At 40.3% G+C, this 21306-nt stretch overlaps 1 protein-coding gene across 2 annotated transcripts in view; it reads left to right on the top strand.

Annotated features, from left to right (window-relative positions):
- The window catches only part of MAPK12 (mitogen-activated protein kinase 12), a 40211-nt gene that overhangs the window by 15615 nt on the left and 3290 nt on the right, over window positions 1-21306 (top strand). The window contains exons 5-11 of one of the 2 annotated variants that reach the window (XM_074164480.1): window positions 8271-8300; window positions 9305-9352; window positions 14744-14858; window positions 15527-15598; window positions 17711-17790; window positions 18587-18665; window positions 20688-20861. In XM_074164480.1, the coding sequence (XP_074020581.1) occupies window positions 8271-8300; window positions 9305-9352; window positions 14744-14858; window positions 15527-15598; window positions 17711-17790; window positions 18587-18665; window positions 20688-20861 (598 nt within the window). The remainder of the gene's footprint in view (window positions 1-8270; window positions 8301-9304; window positions 9353-14743; window positions 14859-15526; window positions 15599-17710; window positions 17791-18586; window positions 18666-20687; window positions 20862-21306) is intronic. The other variant, XM_074164489.1, reaches the window with a different exon arrangement.

Below are 21306 nucleotides of genomic sequence, written 5' to 3' on the forward strand. Positions count from 1 at the left end.
AAAAGGCATGTAGATGTGGCACTTAGTCCCACCAAACCATGTCCCTTGGCAGTGTTAGGTTAACAATTGGACTCGATGATCTTAAAGGTCTTTTCCAACCTAAATGATTCTATGATTCCATTCATCTCTCTTTTATCTCTTGGATTAATACTTCTGTGGACTGCAGAGCCAACAGCTATAGCAAAACAAACATACTTTTGAATCTTACTGACTCTCACAAAGATGATTCTGAATGTATTAGCTGTTGTATTCTTTGTATGTTTTTCTTCCTCATATCTTACAACACAAAAAGAAGATACTCTTTAATCTCCCTGTCCATCTATAACCTATATTAATGTGGTGTGAAAATGCTTGTCAGTCTAGATTGGTACGGCTATTCTTAAATTACAGTGTTTGCATTTTGGATGTACACTACTGTTGATCATAAAAAGGCTATGACTTCTTTATTACTTTTTTCTTTTGGTGACACACGTCCAAGAGAACAAAAGCCTTGACCTCATTCTGCAGGCTTCAGCCAGGCTCTCCTGCAGTGATGGCTGTTTAATTCCCTTTGCTGCTCTGGAGATGCAGGTTGTAACAAGGCCATGGAACGGCACTGTCTGGAATTGAATGTTGTTCCTTGGCTGCTGCTTGTACTGTACAATATTGGTTTTATGGTCCTGTGCCTGCAACATACAATGTACGAGCAGACTTTCCGCTGCGCTCGTACTGCAATAAATGGAGTTGATATTCTGGAAGGTGTGTTGCACAGAGATGTGCCTGTGCAGTGGAATTACAGGACTGGTTTTGATACAGGAATGTCTGGCACATCCACCAGGATGCTGATTCTCCCAGATCTATATTTGCATTGCCAAACACTATTAAAAATAAACAATATCACAGGACAGCATGCTGTTCCTGGACAAGAACATCAGGAACAGCATACCCAAGATTCTTTTGTCTCTCGGTACGTTACAGAAACAGAAGAGCAAGTAAATTGTTTTACTCCCATCGCAAAGTTTAGTGAATACACTTTGTTATTGAGTTCTGCATTATTAATTTCTCCTTGACCCTACCTTGGATTTTGTGTTCTTCATTTAGTAGATTTTCACTCACACAGCCTTTTACATATGTTAAGTAATTTTCATTCTACAGTTGTGCATTTAAATGCTGTAAGTCCCATTTTACAAATACAGAAACTAAAGCCAGGTTTGGGGAAATTAGCTTTATTTAAACTAGAGAGAATCCACCTCCAATCTGGGTTTTGAACGTGGAGTTATGATTTCAGTTGTGTAGTTAGTTCCCTAATTACAAATCCATGTCCTAATAAGTGTTTTCTCAAGGACCATGTAAGTGGAGTGGTTTGTTTAGTTGCAGGTAACTGTCTGGGAAACAGGTTCCCAGCAGATGCATGCTATTCACCAGAGATGAAAAACTTCATTTGGGCTAATTTTAGAGGCAAGCAATATATGAACTGTAAAAAATTAGTTTGAGTTGAGTGTAGTGGAAAGGATGAATAATGAATTTCATTCCAGCGAAATAGCTTAGAAACATATTTTGTTCCTAGTGGCCTAGATTGTCTCACAGAGGCCAACAGAGTGGAGTTTGTGGGCACCAAAGGTGGACACTGAAGTCTGTTGGTCCAGTAAATGTGGAAGGCAAGCAGAGCAACTGTGCATGTTTGACATACATCTGAAGAAAACAGAGCGGGAATTAAAAAGGATGTATTGGGTTTGTGTGGCAAGGTTTGGTAGTGAGGGGATGCAGGGATGGCTTCTGTGAGAAGACACCGGGAGCTGCCCCCACATCAGACACAGCCTGTTCCAGCTGGCTCCAAGACAGGCCCACCACTGACTAAACCTGAGCCCATCAGCAATGTTCGTGGCACTTCTGTGCCACATTTAAGGAGGGGTAAAAAATGCTGCACAGCAGCTGCGACAGAGGAGTGAGAAAATGTGAAAGAAACAACCTTGCACACATGTAGATCAGTGAGGGAGGAGGAGGAGGTGCTCCAGGTGCTGGAGCAGAGATTCCCCTACAGCCCATGGAGAAGACCATGGTGGCACAGGTTGCCTCCCTGCAACCCATGGAGGACCACATCAGAGTTGATATGCGCACTGCAGCCCACGGAGGATCCTGTGCTGGAGCATGTGGATGTGCCCTGAAGGAAGCTGCAGCCCACAGAGACACTGCACTGGAGCAGGCTCCTGGCAGGTTTTGTGGCAAGACCTGTGTCCCACAGGTGAGCCACACTGGAGCAGTCTGCTCCTGAAGGACTGCATCCTGTGGAAAGGACCCATGCTGGAGAGGTTTGGGAAGGACTGTGGGAGGGACCTCATGCTGGAGCAGGGGAAGAGCATGAGGCGGAGAACAGCAAAGACAACCCATAACGAGCTGACCACCATCCCCGTTCCTTGTTCATCTACAGCATTCGGAGGGGGAAGTAGAAGAATCAGGAGTAGAGTTGAGCCTGGGAGGAAGGGGTGAGTCGGGGGAAGGTGATTTTTGTCTGGAGTTTTGTTTCTAACTATACTATTATGATATTAATTGGCAGTAAATTAAATTGATCTTTCCCAAGTCAAGTCTGTTTTGCCCATGATGGTAACTGGTAAGTGATTTCCCTGTGTTTGTCTTGACCCGTGAGCTTTTCCACTGTATTTTCTCCTCGCTGTCCTGCTGAGAAGAGGGAATGAGAGAGCGGCTCAATGGGCACTTGGTGACCAGCCAAGGTCAACCCACCACAGGGGAAGAGAGCAGGAAGTTCTTGATGTAAGCTGCTATTCCCAGAGTTTTATAAAATTGAGGGCAGTTCTCATTCCAGTTACAAGGCAACCAGCTGAGATAGTCTTAGTTAATTGGTATCTCCGGTCTCTGTAATGGCGTTAGATCTTCTGTAAGAAGTGGTTCGCCTGAATATTTTTTTTCTTCCCCCTCATTTTTGAAGAGCACAACTGCACTTACCTCAAAATTACCAGCAGGAAATAAGACAGTATTCAGCTACTGAACTCTGATGTTTTGTCATTTCCTATTGCACAGAGCGAAACATTTGAGAACAGTCTTTACTGTATCAGTTCTGTTAAATTTTGGATTCTTCTTGAACCAACTCATCCAGCTGTGATGGTGCACCTAGTTGGAATCTTTAAGATCTTTAGATCTTTAAGGTCTTTAGACCTTTAAGAAATAGGAGTGGTCCAGTGCTTGAGGGACACTCTTGCAGCACTGTCTGTGGTAGGAAGTGGGTTAAGCTGAAAGCAGTATTGCTAGCACGAGGAGAAGAAAGAAAATGGGTCAGCAATTTGTTTCTTCTTTTACAGATACCAGTCAGTTAGCTGTTTAAGAAAGGGAGTGCCAAGTTTTGCGTGACGATCTTGTACTTTTTAAGGTCTGCTGTATCTGGATTAAAGACAGCCCATCTGTGTTTATTTAAATTGCTTTTTTGGCAGGGCATGGGGAGCTAAGCATACATTAGTACTCAATTGAGGCATTATAAAGAAAAATTGCAACACGTGGGAAGGAGGAATATGCCTCTCTGTAAGTCTTTGTTGTAAAACTCTTTCAGCTTCCCAAGTTTAGCCTCTCTTTTTTTTGTAATCCATGTTATTTGTTTGCACCGTTTAACTATGATGGACTCTGATGGGGTTTTTGGTGTTAAAGATGTTACCTGCAATATGCATTTGTCCTTTGTGTAAAGTACGTAAGCACTTTATGGTATCTGTATTGATGTCTGGTCCAAAGCAAGAAGGCCGTTCATCATTTTTATCACATTGCATACTTCTATTGTAACAACCTGTTTACATGTGACAGTTAAATGCATGTAGAAAAAGCTCTGCAGGAATGATGTATTGTGAAGGGATAAGAGAGATTTTTGCTAAGCCCCCAAGTCAGTTCCTTGCAGGCTCCGTTTCTGCATTCTACCTGTAGACGGGCTCTGGATTGGTTGTATACCAAAATGCTCAACATTATCAATTGTAGGGGTTGGAAAGGACCACTGAAGATCATCTAGTCCAACCCCCCTGCCAAAGCAGGTCACCTAGAGCAGGTTGGACATGAACACATCGAGGTGGGTTTTGAATATCTCCAGAGAAGGAGATTTCACAACCTGTCTGGGCAGCCTGCTCCAGTGCTCTGCCACCCTCAAAGTAAAGCAGTTTTTCCTCACATTGAGATGGAATTTCCTGTGTTCCAGTTTGTGCCCGTTGCCCTTTGTCCTGTTGCCAGCCACCACTGAAAAGTCTGATCCCATCTTTTTGACACCCGGCCTTTAGATATTTATAAGCATTGATGAGATCCCCTCTCAATCTTCTCTTCTCCAGGCTAAATGGACCCAGGTCTCTCAGCCTTTCTTCATAAGAGAGTTGCTCCAGTTCCTTGACTATCTTCGTAGCCCTCCACTGGACTCTCATCAGTAGTTCCCTGTCCTTCTTGAATTGGAGAGCCCAGAACTAGACACAGTACTCCAGATTCAACCTCACCAGGGCAGAGTAGCGGGGGGGAGGTTGACCTCCCTCGACCTGCTGGTGAAACATGTTTGATTTAAAAGATATATATAAATTGAGATTGGTAGAAAGTTCATACTGAGTTCAGAAAGATTCGTATCACGCCCTCGGACCTTTGCTCTGTAAGCCTATACAGTCCTTGTTTGTCAGTTAGTTTCTGTTCTTGCCACTTTACTGTCTTCTTTCTATAGAAAATGAAATATTCATTTCCTTTCTTTGGTGAGCCTTGTAATTTATCAGAATTTAACTTCATCTGTGGTAGGAAAAACCAATGCGGTTTGACACCACTTAAAAACAATGACGCCCCTCTCCTTTGTCTTTTTCCTAGTCGGGCCTTAAGTCTGGCATTAAATTTTATTTAAGTATGAGCTTGCAACTTGGAAGGGCTTTCATCATTTTTTTGTTTGACAGAAAAGCTGTGTATTGTCAAAGAGTACAGAAGGCAACCTGAACATAAATGTCTTTGTGTAGGTGGAAGGGGGCTGGAGCTTCCAGCGCTTTCCATCTTGGGTCCCTCTTCTGCAGGAGTGCCAGTTGGGTTTGTGTTTCCAGGGGCCTGAGGAGGTGGGTGGCAGCCCTGTTTCTTTATTCCTTCAGTATTTGAGAATGGACGGATAGTTCTTGGGCCATGCAAACACCTGTTCAAACTTCTTTTGCCATACCTATGGTAATATTTACCTGCTTTAGTTCTTTCCTATTTTTGTCATCTCTATTTACTGTCTTTTGTTCACATTTATGTTGTTCTTTCTGCTTCTCTGCCTTCCCTTCCCCCTCTCACCCATTTCCTCTTCAGTTTTTCCTTCCCTGCCAAGTCACTCCTCATTTTCATTTTACATGCTGCTTACAATACTTTCTCCTGAGTCTTTTCTTATTCCCTTTTGATTAGCTTTTTATTTTGTGTAGAGATTGCATATGCAGACAAGAATGCTGAGAATTTAGACAACTCTTGGATAGCTTCCTAACGCAATCTGAAGTTCGCATTCAGGGATTTATGCATTCTACCAAAAATTGTCTTTAGAATAATGCACAGAGCTCCTGTGCTCCGAGGCGCTTTGCTCACATTAACAGGGCTTTTGAATCAAATATTGTTCAGGTGAAGTGGTAATAACATTGTGAAGGATACGTCTCCTCTGGTCTGGATGGTTTTGCCATGTTAAGGGTGAAAAATCTGTCAATAAATGGATAATTTAGTGAAGAGAGTCTGTAAGAGTAAGATCCCATTTCAGAAGGTTATTGAATTGAAATGGAAAATTTTCTGAACAGAGACTGGCGTAGTTCAGTGCTGCTACCTGCCAGGAGATAATAAAATGCAGTTAAAAAAATACTGCTATTGTTAAAGAAATACTGCAGCCCAGCACCAGTTTTTCATCTTACGGAAAGGCTGATGTGTATATTAGTACTAGGAATAAGTGCTATTTCATGTAATCTCAGTGATGTTGTATTAAGAGGAGCATTTAGAAAATATAGGAGTTCTCCCCAAAGTGTTAACACGGTTTTGGTGCTGTGAACACTCATAAAACCTTCAGTGGGGTGAGAACACCAGCGATACCATGCTCTTCCCCCCAGACAGCTAAGATTTATTTTAACTAAAGCTCCGAAAGGTGCAGTCCTTTTAATTCCTGTTTCTGCACGCCACATTTGTAGGTGCAAAAATTCCTGAGTCGGACAGTTATTTCCTTACTGTCTACAGTCATACCAGCAAAAATAGCCTATACAATATTTTAAGCACCTGCCCTGGAAAATCAGGAGGCTTCAGTAAGAAGACATTGAAATGATTTAGAACGCAAGTAATTATTGTGATATCCTTGATCAAGATGGCTATTGGCAGAAGTCGTCAGCTTTTTCCTCAGTTGCTGGGAGTCTTAACTACTTATAGATACATTTCTTTTTTTTTTTAAAAAAAAAAAAGTATATATCCTCTCCGGTCTCCACATACAAATGACAAACTTCCTCTTTTTGCATCTGGTTCCTTACATCCTGGTCCACTTCATGCCCATCCATGACAGAAACAACATTTTTGTAGTTTGTTTGCTGTAGCAGTTTTACAGCCTACGTTCTACGCCCTCAGCCCCTTGTGTCCGCCCCAGGAAATCCTGTGAAGCACTTCGGCATTTCCTACGGGTGATGTTAAACCTTGCCTAATCTGCAAGTAATGTGCAGCAGGAACTGGTCTACCACAAATGCCCGGTCCTGCACGGGCTGGGGCACAGCAGTGCCGCCTGTGCAGCAGCAGAGCCCTACCACGATCCAGGTTGGATTGGTGAAGTTGTAGCCACAGGGTTAAGGGAAGTGATTTATTTATTTTTTTTCCCCTCTATTCAGAACCTATGAGACCACATCTGGAGCGCTGTGTCAGGTGTAAGAGAGGAAAAAGTAAATGTCAGAGATTTTATTTTTGTTCAGTCGGTGCCTTGATTCCAGATCTTGTGCTGCTTAGGTTGTATGGGTTTTGTTTAAGTTCAGAAACATGTCTAAAATGTGCTTTGGACTTGTGTGAAGAAGTTGGCTTTGATCTGTAGCTTGGTTTTCTTTTCCCTGGTCCCCCCATCAGGTGGACTATGAGGAATCCTTTACAGAGGAGCTGTTGCATTTGCAATTGCTCATCTTCATGGCTGCTGGGGAAGAGGACAATGGTTGCTGGGGCTATGGCTGGTTGGCAGTCATTCTGCAAAGTTCAGTGCTCCTGTGCATCTCCGTGACACCACCCTGACTGTCCCTGGTTGGTCTTTCCTGGTGCTGACAGCTGGTTCCCAGTAACTCTTTTCCCAATTATTGTCCCATTCTTCAGAGTGGAATAAAATGAAAACTCTCCAGGTGAAGCTGGTGGGATTCACGCCTCCTCCTTCTTTTCTGGGGACTTTTTTAAAAAGCCTGGTGTTGCTTAGTGTCAATAGTAGTATGGTCTGTGCAGTTTTCAGACCAATTCTCCACACCTGAAGTGAACAGTACTAGCACATCCCAGGCTGCTCTTGAAAATCACATCCTCAGTTCAGGCAACTTTCTGCATTTCAGTCCTTGCAAAAGAGATGCCTATGTCTGAACTAATTACTAGAGACTCCCTGTATTGTCCATGATGAAAATGGTCTCTTCTAGGGCATCGTTCAGCTGGTGAGAGGAACTGAGTACCTCAGCAGGGAGTATGTGATGACAGTCACAAGTGCAGACATCTGTATTTGGTCAGGTGTCTTCCCAAAAGAATTAGTCCTAGGTTTGCTGTTTGTTGGTTTGATTTTCATGGGCCCTTAAATAGGTCACTGGAAGGGTGATGAAAATGTTCGGGTAAAGGAGAATGTCTTGTAACATGACCTCTCCATGTTTCACTGAGGAAGTGTTGAAGCATGTAGTGAGACTTCCCAACTAAGACCTTGACTGGCCTTCATCCTGGTCTTGAATGATCTCATAAAATTCAGTGCTGCTGGACCATATGAATCTAAACTATGATGGCACGCCAGAGATGTCTATTGCAAGAGAGCATTTCTGATATCAAAATTAATCCTGCTATTTTTTATATATATATATCTAGCAATGCCAAAAATGAACAGGAAATGGGACTTTGTGTATGGGAAGAATTAGAAAAAACTGTATGATCTATTGCAGTACTCAGACTGATTTACTGGTTTCTTATTATTGGGGGAAGGGAAAGGCAAAATGCTAGTTTAATTATCTGAATGTTAAAACCATAGCTAAAAAGATCATCTGTGCAATAAACAAACACATTCTAATTTCAGATTAGCACCATGAAAAAGTACTTTCTCCCCTGCCTCATTAATTAAAAAATATTTTCTCTTTTTACAGTATATTCACTCATCGGGCATAATTCATAGGGTAAGTGGAAACAATATAAAAGATGTTTATATTCTGATAATGTGAATGGTGTGTAAACATGCTCATAAAGATGCCTGAACTTCTGTTTATAGTGTCTCTATTTATAGTGTTTGATGATGCCTTGGTTTCTTGTTCAATAGGAACAAAAGGTGGTGTAGCTACATCAGTGTAATTTGAGCACTCAAGTTGCACTGAATACAGATTAGATTTGGATTTCTTAAATTACTTTGTGAAGTTAAGTTGTAAGTCTTATTTCTGACTTGTTTTTTCTTTCTTTTTATGACTGTGAATGTCTAAGAGTCCCTGACGTTGCAAAATCTTACTAACCTTTGCCAGTACTCTTCCCTTTGCTGCTAAACTTAGAAGTACAACTTTTAAAGATCATTAGAAGTCTTCACAATAGCTGAAGAGGCTTAAGGGAATTTTTTTTTTTGATGTTGCAGTCTTCATTCAATTGACTTCATTAGGAAATCGATTTTCCCACAGAAGAGAGCATAGGCTTTTATGTAAAATCTTATTTGATTCCTTCATTACTCACTTTGAGGTCTATCAGGGTATGGAACCTTTTTAAAGTATATTTAGATATGAGATATGTATGGTTCAGAAATAGTGAAGGAAACTTACTTTACTCCATCTCAGTATATGTGAATCCTTAAGTTTTTGGTGTTACTATTAAATAAAACAAATCTATGTCCAAACCCCCGTCGCAGTAAGATGAGTGAGTTTCTTCACTGGCAAGTATTTTCCTGACTTCTAACAGGAAAAAAAGTTGATTTGTCTGGGGGGAAAACATACTGGAAAAAAGCCAAACATTCAAGTTTGTGTCTTTGTTTCTGTTATTTGTTACATTTAATTTTCTAATTTAGATTTATGACATGGTTTTACATGTTGCTGTTCTAAGTAGTTGTATGAAAACCATTAAACCTAAGTGAAAGACAGAAAGTGTGCTTTATTGTGATTGCTGTAAAATAAACAAATAACATCCATTTCAAATCTGATTACAGGATCTAAAGCCTGGAAACTTGGCAGTAAATGAAGACTGTGAATTGAAGGTAGGATATGTTTATTTGAAAAAACGGTCAGATGTGTTAGAAATGCACCACGGAAGACAACGGGTGAAACAGCTACAGACATGCTGACTGGTTTCAGTGGTGGGCCAGGCTTTCAGCCCATGGGCTTTGAGGAGCCGTGGAGAAATAGGAGAACACTAGAAAATTAAAGGGAAGAGGATCAGATGGGCAGTGGTAATTGTCTTGAAAAACAATTAGAAGAGGCTGCTCCTTGTAAGTATTTTTCCATTTGTCTGACTTCAGTCATCACAAGAATAATTAATATTTATTTAAGAAATAAAGCCCGAATAATGAGGATCTGTTCACTTCCTATTTGTGTGTCCTTGACTGATTTAAAAAGTGAGAGGGGACCTCATCAACGCTTACAAATACTTAATGGGCGGGTGTCAAGAGGACGGGGCCAGACTCTTTTCAGTGGTGCCCAGTGACAGGACAAGGGGCAACAGGCACAAACTGGAACACAGGAAATGCCATCTCAACATGAGGAAAAACTGCTTTACTTTGAGGGTGACAGAGCACTGGAACAGGCTGCTCAGAGAGGTGGTGGAGTCTCCTTCTCTGCGGATATTCAAAACCTGCCTGGATGCAGTCCTGCCCAGCCTGCTCTAGGTCAACCTGCTTTGGCAGGGGTGTAGGACTAAATGATCTCTAGAGGTCCCTTCCAACCCCTACCATTCTGTGATTCTGTACATTCCATAGAAATGGCAGAGGTGATGATCAATTTCTGAGATCATTCTGGAGCTAGGCACAAGAAATGGCTGCACCTCAATCTAGAAACGTTGCCCAGGAGGTCCCAGGTGAAAACATCCAGTCAGTCCAGACAGGATGCTCTGGGAAGCTGGTACCCAATGCTAACAGGGGAGAGATGGGGGTTGACCCCAAGATGTAGAGAAGGATTTCTGATGAGGAAGTCATTGCATTCGTGGCATCCCTGGAGCATTTGCTGCCTTGGGTCCCTGCCGCTGGGTCAAGGGCAGTGTAAGAACTGAAACTGCTTTTGCGGGTTTGGCATTGACGGAGCAGTCCACGCCACAGCTCTGTGCCCACAGCAAGCGCGTGCGTGACAGTAGTAGCCTTTTCCTGTGTGATGTGCGTGTTGCAATGAATACTGGCATATTTTTATGCAGTCATTCAACTAAAAATACTTTTCAAGAAAAATTCATGTCGTGGTTAGTTGGATATAAGAGCTGTAATGCCTTTATAATATGTTGCAGCTAATCACTTCAGAGGAACGTGAAAGGAATCGCGTACTGCTCACCACGGACAAGAACATCTTGTTTCTTTGAAAGTGATTCCTTCTGCACTGTTACAATTAACAGTAGTATCAATTGCATGTAGACTACAGTGTATTTCATAGCAGGAATATATCAGTTCTGCTTCGGTTTTGCTCTTAATTGAAGTAGTGAGGAAAAAAGAATTATTAAAGGGAGCCAATTCCTAATTCAGCCTCCTATAGTTCAGCTATTAGCGGTTTCTGCCACTACACTGCAAGACAGGCGCATTTGGTGACATTTTTTGTATTACCTGGTTGCTGCTTCTCTAGAGTGGGGCAAGTATTGGTGTGTATCATGAATCCCTTCATCCTACCCATCGGGGCTTCTCTCCAAAGGTGGGTAGGAGTATGGTGTGCACTCACACACCTTCCCAGTGTGGAAACTGGGCTTAGCTGGCACGCACCTTTGGAGACCCGCTGTGGAAAGTTATCTGTCCTGAAGTGTAGCTGTTGCCACTTCCTTGGAAGTGTTCTAAGTAGGGTCCATCTGAGTAGTAATTCTTCTCCAGCATGTTTGTCACCTTAATCCTCCTTCTAAATCACTGAACTGAAATACTGAATCTGACCAGTTCTGATTGCAGTTTCCTACATATACTAGAAATCTTCCAAAGCCTGTTAGAGTGGATAATATTTGTACTTCAGAAATAATTATGCAGTGTACCCTGACCTAGGAAAAAAATGCATCTGTTTGGCTGTGTAGAATTACTTTGTTATAAACAAGCCAATTATTTATTATGAAGTAGAATTATGGAGTACTCAACACCACGTATTTTGTGAATATAATTTATTGTCTTGAGTATAGAGGTAGTACCCTCAGACTGCTTCCAATCCCCAGTTAATTCTATCCTTGCATTTTAATAGATCATTATTAATTTTAGAATTGTTTTGGTCACCTATCTTCTCTTACCTCTAGCAATCTTGAAAGGCTAGTCAGGCTTTTTCAGTTAATTACAAAATCAAGTCTTCTATCCTGTGCCTAAATCATTACTGACCTATACATCCTCACAAATCAGCAGTACATTTGAATGGGGGCTTTTGTGTCCTGATATGTAAGTGCATTTAGATGTTATGGCTAAAGTTTCCTCCCTAAAAGAAACATAAGACTTTATGGGAGTAGTTAGTTATATGAGAATTCCAGCTTTGAATAAATATAAAATGTCTACAAGCTGGGAGATACAGAAGCTCATAGATTGTGAAGCACTCTCTCTTAATTAAATGAAATAAAAGTTGATGCAACACTGCAAAAATTTTTTTCAGTATATAACATACAAATTCTATACTTGCATGTAGCTGTTGTAATACTATTTTTTGCTCTTTGGAGACTGACCTGAATGTTCAGGGTCCTGTCATTTCAGAATTTCCCTATTTAACACAAAAAGCTGTTGTCTCCTCCTGGCTTGTAGGCTGAGTGGGTCCGAGGGGTGATGGGGGTTGTGGGAAACAGAATCTAGAAAAAGCACTTTATATGTTTCTCCCCCTTCTTTGCCGCCTTTGCCCTTCCCCCCAGCTGTGCAATTACATCTTGAGATGCAGCCCAGGTATAAGGCATTCTTCCATGATAAGATCACTGTATCTCCTCATTTAACACAACTTATTTTTCTGTTACTTTGGACATTTTTAAGCTTTTAGATAAACTGAGGTGAATAATTCTGTATCAGAACACAATTTTGTGAAATGGCATAGCGACAATATAGCATTAAGCTTTGGGTTTTGTTTCCTGACTCTCGGAGTGAAGTGATGCTGTCCCTGGTTGTCCGATAAGCTCTGATATCACACGCAGAAGAAAAGTGCAAATTTGCAATTAGAAAATACTGGTTGTCAAAAGGCAACTCTGGTCTATAAAAAGAAAGCACAGGACCACACTGCCAGGGATGGTCCATACCTTTTCCCCCACGTCTGCGCACTCGGCAGCTTCCCTTGCATCAGCTCCAGCAGCAATGAGGCTGAAGGCAAGTTGGAACGTTGGAACAGTTCCTTGAATTGGTAATAATTAATAAGCGATCAGTTTTATTTTCCAGAATGAGCTTTCTGGCTCCCTTGTCTGGTGCTCTCAACTGCTACACAGGAATTAGAAATGTGATAGTGAAGGGAGCCTTAGGGGAAATCACTGCACTTCCTGCAGTCTTGAAGTTACAAGTTATTTTTGTTACAGTTATTGAGGCAAGTTAGGAAAATTAAGTTTGCTGAGTAGAAGGGGAGCTTATCCTTGAGGGGAATTTGCTCTCTCTTTCATAATTCCTGCATTATAAAAAGGATTTGCAAATTTGCTCTGAAAATTGCTTTGGAAGTTCCAGCTGAAAAGTAGAAGGTTGGAGTATGAGAATAATAGTTTCATATGAAGATTGTTGTTGAAGTTGTACCATGTTAGTATTAAGTACTAACAAGATACACTTGTTCCTGAGCCTAATGAATATCTAAATGAAAAGAAATCATGAAGTTAATACACAATGCACAAAAATTCTTCCTGTCATTTTCTGCTTTTACAAAAATGCAAGCATAAATTATATTTTAGCTGTCTCCAACTCCAAGCGTCACAAACCTTAGAATTGAAAAGGCCTAAAAAGCTGTGACAGAATAGATGGTATCACATTTGGCTTTTGATCTATTATGTAAAACTTCCTTTTTTCTTCCACAACCTCCCTGCCCCCCCATGTTACTGGGAAGACGTAATGTGTGTTGTACACGTAGAATAAATTTGAAAGCTGTATATAAACGTGTATTTTGTTACTGCAAATGTTTTGATTCCAGTAAATCTTTAGTACCCAAAGTTCTGAGGGGTAACTTCAGCTGTAATCAGTTGTATTTTATTGGTAAGAACAAAAATCCCTCCCTTGGCATCCTATTCCTGTTCTTAAATTGATAGGTAATCAGCAGTTATGGGGAAGATATGGAAATGATGTTTCAAGTATGGCAATAAAGATAAGCCATAACATTTTATACTCTTGATCTATGAATGAAATTATAATTTTCCTTTCTGCTGGCTCTAGGGAATGATGAAACTATCCTGAAATATTTTAAAATGTTTAATTACAGAGGGCATTACAAACACATCACTCTTGGTATGTTAATGCAGGGGTGCTCCTAGGAAAAATGTCTGCCCTGTCAATATATATGAAGCCTGATACACATGGGAACTAGCGGCTGTTCATTCAGAGCTACATATTCAAGTATGTGTGGATGATGATGACAATTTATCTTGAACAGACTTTACTTACCCAAGACCCCTGCTTCTTTTTAGAAGCGTGAACTTCCTGATAAACTATGAGGTGACTCATTCCGGGAGTGTCCCTCGCTGTCGGTCGCATCTTTTGGCACCATCTTTTGAAGGTCCATGCAGGTGGGCCTTTACATTAGCCAATTTTGTAGAAGTTGATGAAAGGCTGTAACATACATTTTTAATCTTGCTGCTGTACATGTTGCTATATCTAGAGATAAATATCTGAAAGGCTTAGAAATAAGCTAAACTGTGCATCATCCTTGAAAAAAATTGCACAGACCTTGCGTTTCTTACAGAGAAGTACAGTCTTTTGTAGTTGACGCAGCAGGTTGGGGAAAACTCGGTGGGACTAAATAATGGTAATTCCTTACTCATGTACGTTTTCAGTGTGACCTAGAGGAAGCTTTCCCTTGTATGAAAACTCATAAAACAAAGAGAATGATTCCTCCTTACTTCAGAATATTATTCAAACACACTCTTGGAATATTTGTACCACCTGGGATACGAGAGCATGAATGCCACCTAAGACGGGTGCTTTTCTTTTAGCCCTAACAAGCTACAATCGTCATTCCATGGCCAGGGAATTTTTTGCATTGAATAGGACCCATATATTTTAATTAAATAATTGAAGAATTTATTCTATTCTTTACTGGTTTTACAGCTTCTAGTGTTGCTATAGGAGTATCTAATGCAGGAAAAAATATTGTAAAGCTCCTTGCTGCTTCTGTCTTGACTTTTCAAGTGAGACAATGAGAAAAAAGACACAAAAATAAGCCAGTCTCTGCAGAATGCTCCAATTTGTTTGATTTTCCACATTTTTAAAGTCTGTATAAAATAGATAACTAATTGTTTGATCAGGATGTTCTTTATGTTTCCACTACAGATTCTGGATTTTGGATTGGCAAGGCATACAGACAGTGAGATGACCGGTTATGTGGTTACAAGGTGGTACAGAGCCCCAGAGGTCATACTTAACTGGATGCATTATACGCAAACAGGTCGGCATCTCTTCAGAAAAGGCTTAACAGAGCTGAAGCCTTCACTGAATCAGGCAATATATAAGCAAGTCTTTGTTTCTGAAGTGAATGATAAATTGGGAGGTGGAAATTACAGTATAATTATGCAAAACTTCCTTGTAGATAAATTGCAGGTAATGGTTTGGTGGTTGTGAGTTCGGGGGCGTTTCTGTATATTTCCTGAGAGTAACGGAAAGAGCCAAGGGGGTTGGAAAAAAGGCAATACAAATGTATACAGATGTGACAGTCTGCTCTACCTTCTTGTGTTCTGCACTGACTGTCATCTTCCTGCGATGATGTGCTGGTTGTAACTCAAGCAGACAGGGGAAAATGGCAGAAGGAGGGAATTCAAGTAACCCTAGGATGACTAGGGAGGTTTTTGAAAGCATTGAAAATTTACTTCCCACATACATCTGCCTGTTACTGAGAAACTGATTCTGCATATTATGAGATTATCTCCAGTTTGCTAATTAGAAAGGCTGGTAGTTTTGCCTATACTGTTCATCACACTTGGCAAGGCACACATCATTTTGTAACAGGCTATAAAGGCAAATTTTACAAGTCTTTAAAATATGTTTTAAATTAAATTTTACGTACATTTAAATAGCCAAGTATTCACCTATTTAATGTGACTGTTGGTCTTTTTTCAGTTGACATCTGGTCTGTGGGCTGTATAATGGCTGAGATGATAACGGGGAGGCCTCTGTTCAAAGGAAATGACCGTATCCTTCAGTGAATTTATGACACTAATGTATGAAAATGATGAGAGGCTCTTATGTGGTACAGTAGGTCTGTTCAAAAACTGATGAGCATAAATTGAAATGAATAATAAAATGGCTTGCACCTTTCTCATTAATTGGTTATTTAATATCTGTACCGCTTTTTCTCATCTGCAAATTAGAACTTGTATTACTGAACTTTTTCAATAGAGAAAGAGAGGTGATCTTTGAATCACATCTGAAATCATCAGCTAGAAGGTTCTGTGATGATAGAAAAGGCATGTTTTGATTTATTTTGGTTTTAGTGACAGATTGCACAACTCTGGAACATGCACAGAAGATTTTGCTGTAGTATATGGACTTACTGTGCACATGCTAGTCCATTTCATGCTTGTTTAGACTTTTACCAAAAATTGGTATGTAAGTAACATCTAGTAAAATGTTTTAGATATACAAAAAACCATCTAGTCCTATCATTAAATTGTTGCAGAATTAAGAAGATAGTTAAGATTAAGCCATAATTCAACCTCAACTTCATTGACAGTAGTAGCTGTGATGGTTAATAGAGGACAATGTCAATAGAAGACAGCAAGAATTTTTTACTCTTTTGTTTTTGTTTTCCAGCTTTGTATGTTTGACAGTTCAGCCTAATTGTTTTGCACTGCTTTTCCCCTTGCAGAGTTCCAGTCAATAAACTGCTTATCTGAAAATACTTGTTTGCAGAATCACAATTGTTTAATCTTAGTCATATTTGTACTTAAGTACTTGCATGTAAGATGAGGACTTCACGACATGGATGATACTATTCTTCTTCAGTGAGGAAAACCATAGAAAAGAAAGATTGCATTCACCAAAAAAAAATGTTGGGGACTATGGGAAAGTAGAAAACATCAAATTATATCAGCTGTACAGATTTTGAATACGCATTAGTTCTTAACAAGAAAATATGAAAATGCCTGCCAAAGAATCTTGAGTGTTCTGGTACATAAGTAAGGAAATGAATGAGTCATAATTTTCAAGTTGCACTGTAAATGTAAGAATGGAAAAGCTAGTATTTTAGTCGTACTGGGTTTTGGAGATTTCAGAACTATTGGCTGAAATCCTATGTCCTGTGTTACGAAGGAAATTATCCCAGCGTAATAGTCCTTGCTGGCCTTTGAGTATGTGAATCAGTATTACCTATTGTCAGGGAAATGCAGCTGTGGGTTCAGCTGTGAGTAGGTGAATAAGAAAACAGCTAACTTAAGGGTTTTCTGGTTTAGGAATATGAATAGCTTATCCTACAAACTTGGTTTGGTATTTTTTTTATTTATTTATTTCATCAGCATTACTCACCATTGCCTTTTTCTGCAGAGGTTGGAAGAATCCTCGTGTGCCAGTCGCTGATCTGGCTTCTAGCTTCTCATCTGCTGCTCTTACCAGAGGAGCAAACTAGTCATAAAGCTGTTCTCTGCAGCATTAGCCTCCTGTGAATATGGTGTTTCTTCTTTAAACAGCTAATACTGTTATTGATTAATCTGTGCTGGTTTAGGACACAGAAGACTAGGGAGTGTTCTGATGCCTTACCCCAATATCTCCAGCATCTCAGCATCTGGAATTGAGCTGAGCACGTGGGAAATGAGGAGGAGAGGGATTAATTTTTTGTTTTCCTTGAAGTTTCTCAGTATGGAGAAGAACTGATACAGACTGGTTTCCTCTGATTTTTGCTCTGTTTATCATGCCACCTGATGTTCCCTGTGACTTTTTCTGCCTCTATGTCACCTAAATATTGGATAGCTGAGGGCGATGCATGCAATACATGTGTTGATTTTTCAGATACTCCAATACTTTTGGACTGATTTTGACCAAAAATATAGAGGAGACCTGATGATAGTAGAGGAGTTTGCAGGTGATTCAATGATGTATTTCCAAGTTACAGGATATTTTATTTCAAGTGCTTTGTGTCTTCAGCTTTTGCAAGAAAAACTAGAACTTTTGTCTCATCTTTTATAAATCTTGTGTTCAGTCCTTGCATTATGATTTTTGCTTTGTTCTCCAGTAGCAAAGAAACTCACATTTTTTGCAAGGTGCTTAGTTTTACGGTGAAAGACTTTGTTCCTTATTTCTGGTATTCAGATCTGGACCAACTCACAGAAATAATGAAAATAACGGGTACACCAACTCAAGATTTTGTTCAAAAACTGCAGAGTCAAGATGTGAGTATTCTTCTTTGTCGGTTGGTTTTATATGTCTTAATTTGGCTTAAGCCATGCTTAGTTCTTAGGCTGGCTGAGATAATATGTACTGACTACTGAAATGACCCCTGATGGTACCTCTCTGCCTTGAAATGCTTTGCACACCCAGAATAGCTACTGGAGATTAAGGGGGCAAAGAAAATTATCAAGACTCTTGAAAAATCCACATATTTAAATACTTCAAAGTTTCCAGTGTGTACCATAAAAACAGTTGAGCTGATGCATTAATATCTTTATCAGAAATGTACTGAAAAGATGAACCTATTCAGGAAAAGCAGTTGTTCTGCAGATGTCTCTGACTGTCTTTCCTATTCTTGTGTGGATGTCCTTCTAGAATCCTTAAGCTATATAGTAGTATAAAAACAAACAAACAAAAAAAATTAATCATTAGACTAACTATACAGTTTAAATACTAATGAATCATTTTATAAGGTTCACTTCTAGACATTCCTATAAAATCGCTGTGACGTTCTTTCAAATTATGCATACATATTTATTCTAATTAATATATTAAATATTTGGCACTAGTAATTGAAGCTTTGCATTATCATTTCTTAATCACAGTTTTAAGGCTTGATTTTAAAAAAAGTTCCTTTCAACAAGAAGGTGACATATAATCAGAGTTTATGACCCCAAAAAAATCCATTTGTACAATGTGCTATTAAAGCATTGTTGAGTTACCTATTAAGCGTATAGTTAATTTTGTCACATTACAAAGGCAGCAAAGGTCTAATTTAATATTCATGTTTCTTTTAAGGCAAAAAACTATATCAAAAGCCTCCCAAAAGTCCAGAAAAAAGATTTTGCATCCATCTTGAAGTATGCAAATCCTTTGGGTAAGACAGTTTGTGTGGATGTGTACAATTTGTCTTGTTCTTGTGTTTGCACTGGAGGCAGCAGCAGTGTCAGTCATGTGATAGGTTATGTGATGGTTCTCGTGCTTTTCTCTCCTGCTTTCCATAATTCATAACTTTGATTTTAGTGGCTGAACTTTGCCAAGTTTAGACCCTGCCAAGAATCAGATGTTTTTTAGAAAAGTCAAAAAAGAAGTATTTTGTGTTTTAGGCTCCAATCCAGCATCTGCTTAATGGTTTTACTGGAGCAGCTTTCTCAAGAGCCCTGAGAAATTAAATACGTGTAATAAATTTTTTGAGTAGTGTATTTGAAATATAATTCTGAAAGCTCAATCTGATCTACAGTAGAAATGCAAGCAAATAGAAAGCTGACATTTTAGTCATGGAATGAGTACATCCTGAGAAACATCTGTGAATTCCTGAGAAGCACTGGCTTGGATTTGATAGCTATAAACAGCCAGAAGAGCATACCAAGTGTGCGTAACTGTGACATGCCTCAAGGCAGCCAGAGCTCTGAGATGGCTCTGCCCAAACCTTGTCCATTCCCCAATGACCTGCACACCCACAAAGCCAGCTTTATTAGAATATCAATTAGGATAATTGAATCTTCTCCATTTAAGAAGTCAAAATTGTATGTTCAGATACAGTAGAGATAAACATGATTAATAAGCAGCTCTTACCCTGCCTGCATGGTTAGCTCACTGACCTTCTTAGCTACAGCAAACTACACATTTCCATTTAGTTTTTAGAATGTTTCTTCCTGTCACTTCTGTAACCATCTGGCTGCTCCTTACGCAGAGAACAACTAACTGCTCATGGTCTAGAGAAGGCTGGAGAGAATCCATGGTGTGGCAAGCAGAAGTTGTAGCGTCCTGTCCCACGCTGCCGCCTCTTCTTCCTTTCAGCTACTCCACCCAACCCAGGAACGTTCTTTCAGGGTAGAAAACAGAGAATAAACAAGTAATTCATCATATGATCAGAGGGACAGAGCACCTCCCCTATGAAGACAGGCTGAGAGAGCTGGGGTTGTTCAGCCTGGAGAAGAGAAGGCTCCGGGGAGACCTTATAGCAGCCTTCCGATATCTGAAGGGAGCCTACAGGAGAGCTGGAGAGGGACTCTTGGTCAGGAGATGTAGTGACAGGACAAGGGGTAATGGTTTTAAATTGGGAGAGGGGAGATTTAGATTAGATATTAGGAGGAAATTCTTTACTGTGAGGGTGGTGAAGCACTGGAACAGGTTGCCCAGGGAAGTTGTGGATGCCCCATCCCTGGAAGTGTTCAAGGCCAGGCTGGATGGGGCTTTGAGCAACCTGCTCTAGTGGAGGTGTCCCTGCCCATGGTTGGAACTTGATGATCTTTAAGGTCCCTTCCAACTCTAGCCATTCTATGATTCTATATTTACACTAGCCCATTTTGACACTAACAGTGAACCTGATCCATAATCCACTGGAGAGGAACAGGGAAGATTTTCATGAAGTATTTTGGCTGAGGTCAAAAACACAGAGCAGATAAAGTCAGCGCTGAGGTTCTGAGCACGAACAACTGACTTGTCTTAGTGAAATTCAGAGTGTACTTGGCCTTGGATTTGGTCACACACAGGGCAGTTCTCATTAGCTCTGCACCCACCTGTTCATTCTGCTGCTGTCAGGTCATGATGTACCTTAGAACCACAACACCATGGCAGCAGTGATGAAAGACACCTGGGAGAGCCCCAAGCACAGTGGTGCTGGAGTAGAGAAGTCCTTAGCTGAGGTGATGTGGCTGTATTGCATTACAGAAGCAAGGGAGCACCCCTGCATTGCATCAGGCTTTGTGCACATCCCAGCTTGCTCACAAAGCTATTTTGTCACGCAGGTGGTCCCCACTGGCTATAGAATGAACACCAAATGATTCTGCTTTATAACTCTGTGTGTTTATTTCAAATATCTCCAGGACAACATTACTGTGTACAAGCTGGAGTCAGTGGCGTGATTTGAATGGACTGTTTGTATTCTGTTCAATAGCTGTAAACCTTTTGGAGAAGATGCTGGTGCTGGATGCAGAGAAGCGAGTCACAGCAGCTGAGGCTTTGATGCATCCTTACTTTGAGCCAATTCACGATCCTGAGGAAGAAATCGAAGCTGAGAAATATGACGATACATTTGATAACATGGATCTTCCATTAGATGAGTGGAAACGTGAGTTTAGTTTTGTGATGTTTTCAAAAATGACCAGATAGAAAGGCCATCCAGAAATTGGAATATTTCTCTTTACAGATTATTTTCTCTGCTTTTGATGGAACAGAGTAAATATACAGCATTAAGGTAGAGAAATGCTATCGATAAGCCAGTGTTCCTCTTATCAAGTCCTACTGGAATGATCCCCAAAGGTTTCTTCTCTGCCTTCTAACAGAGGCACCCCTTCTCCCCCTTCCTTCTTCCCTGTGTCTGTCCTCCCATCTTCTGCAATGTAGGAAAGAAACCATTTCTGTAACAGGGTCTTTCCGGTGGATAGGACAGGTGAACAGATTCCTCAACTGTTAGTTCTTTAGGACTGTAGTGGTTGCTGGCCTTAATTTTAAGTGAGGTTCTCTGAGGGAGAGAAAACATATCTACTCAGCAGAGATTTAACTCTGAATCTAGT

Source organism: Numenius arquata, chromosome 2, assembly GCF_964106895.1.
Source record: "Numenius arquata chromosome 2, bNumArq3.hap1.1, whole genome shotgun sequence".
NCBI lineage: Eukaryota > Metazoa > Chordata > Aves > Charadriiformes > Scolopacidae > Numenius > Numenius arquata.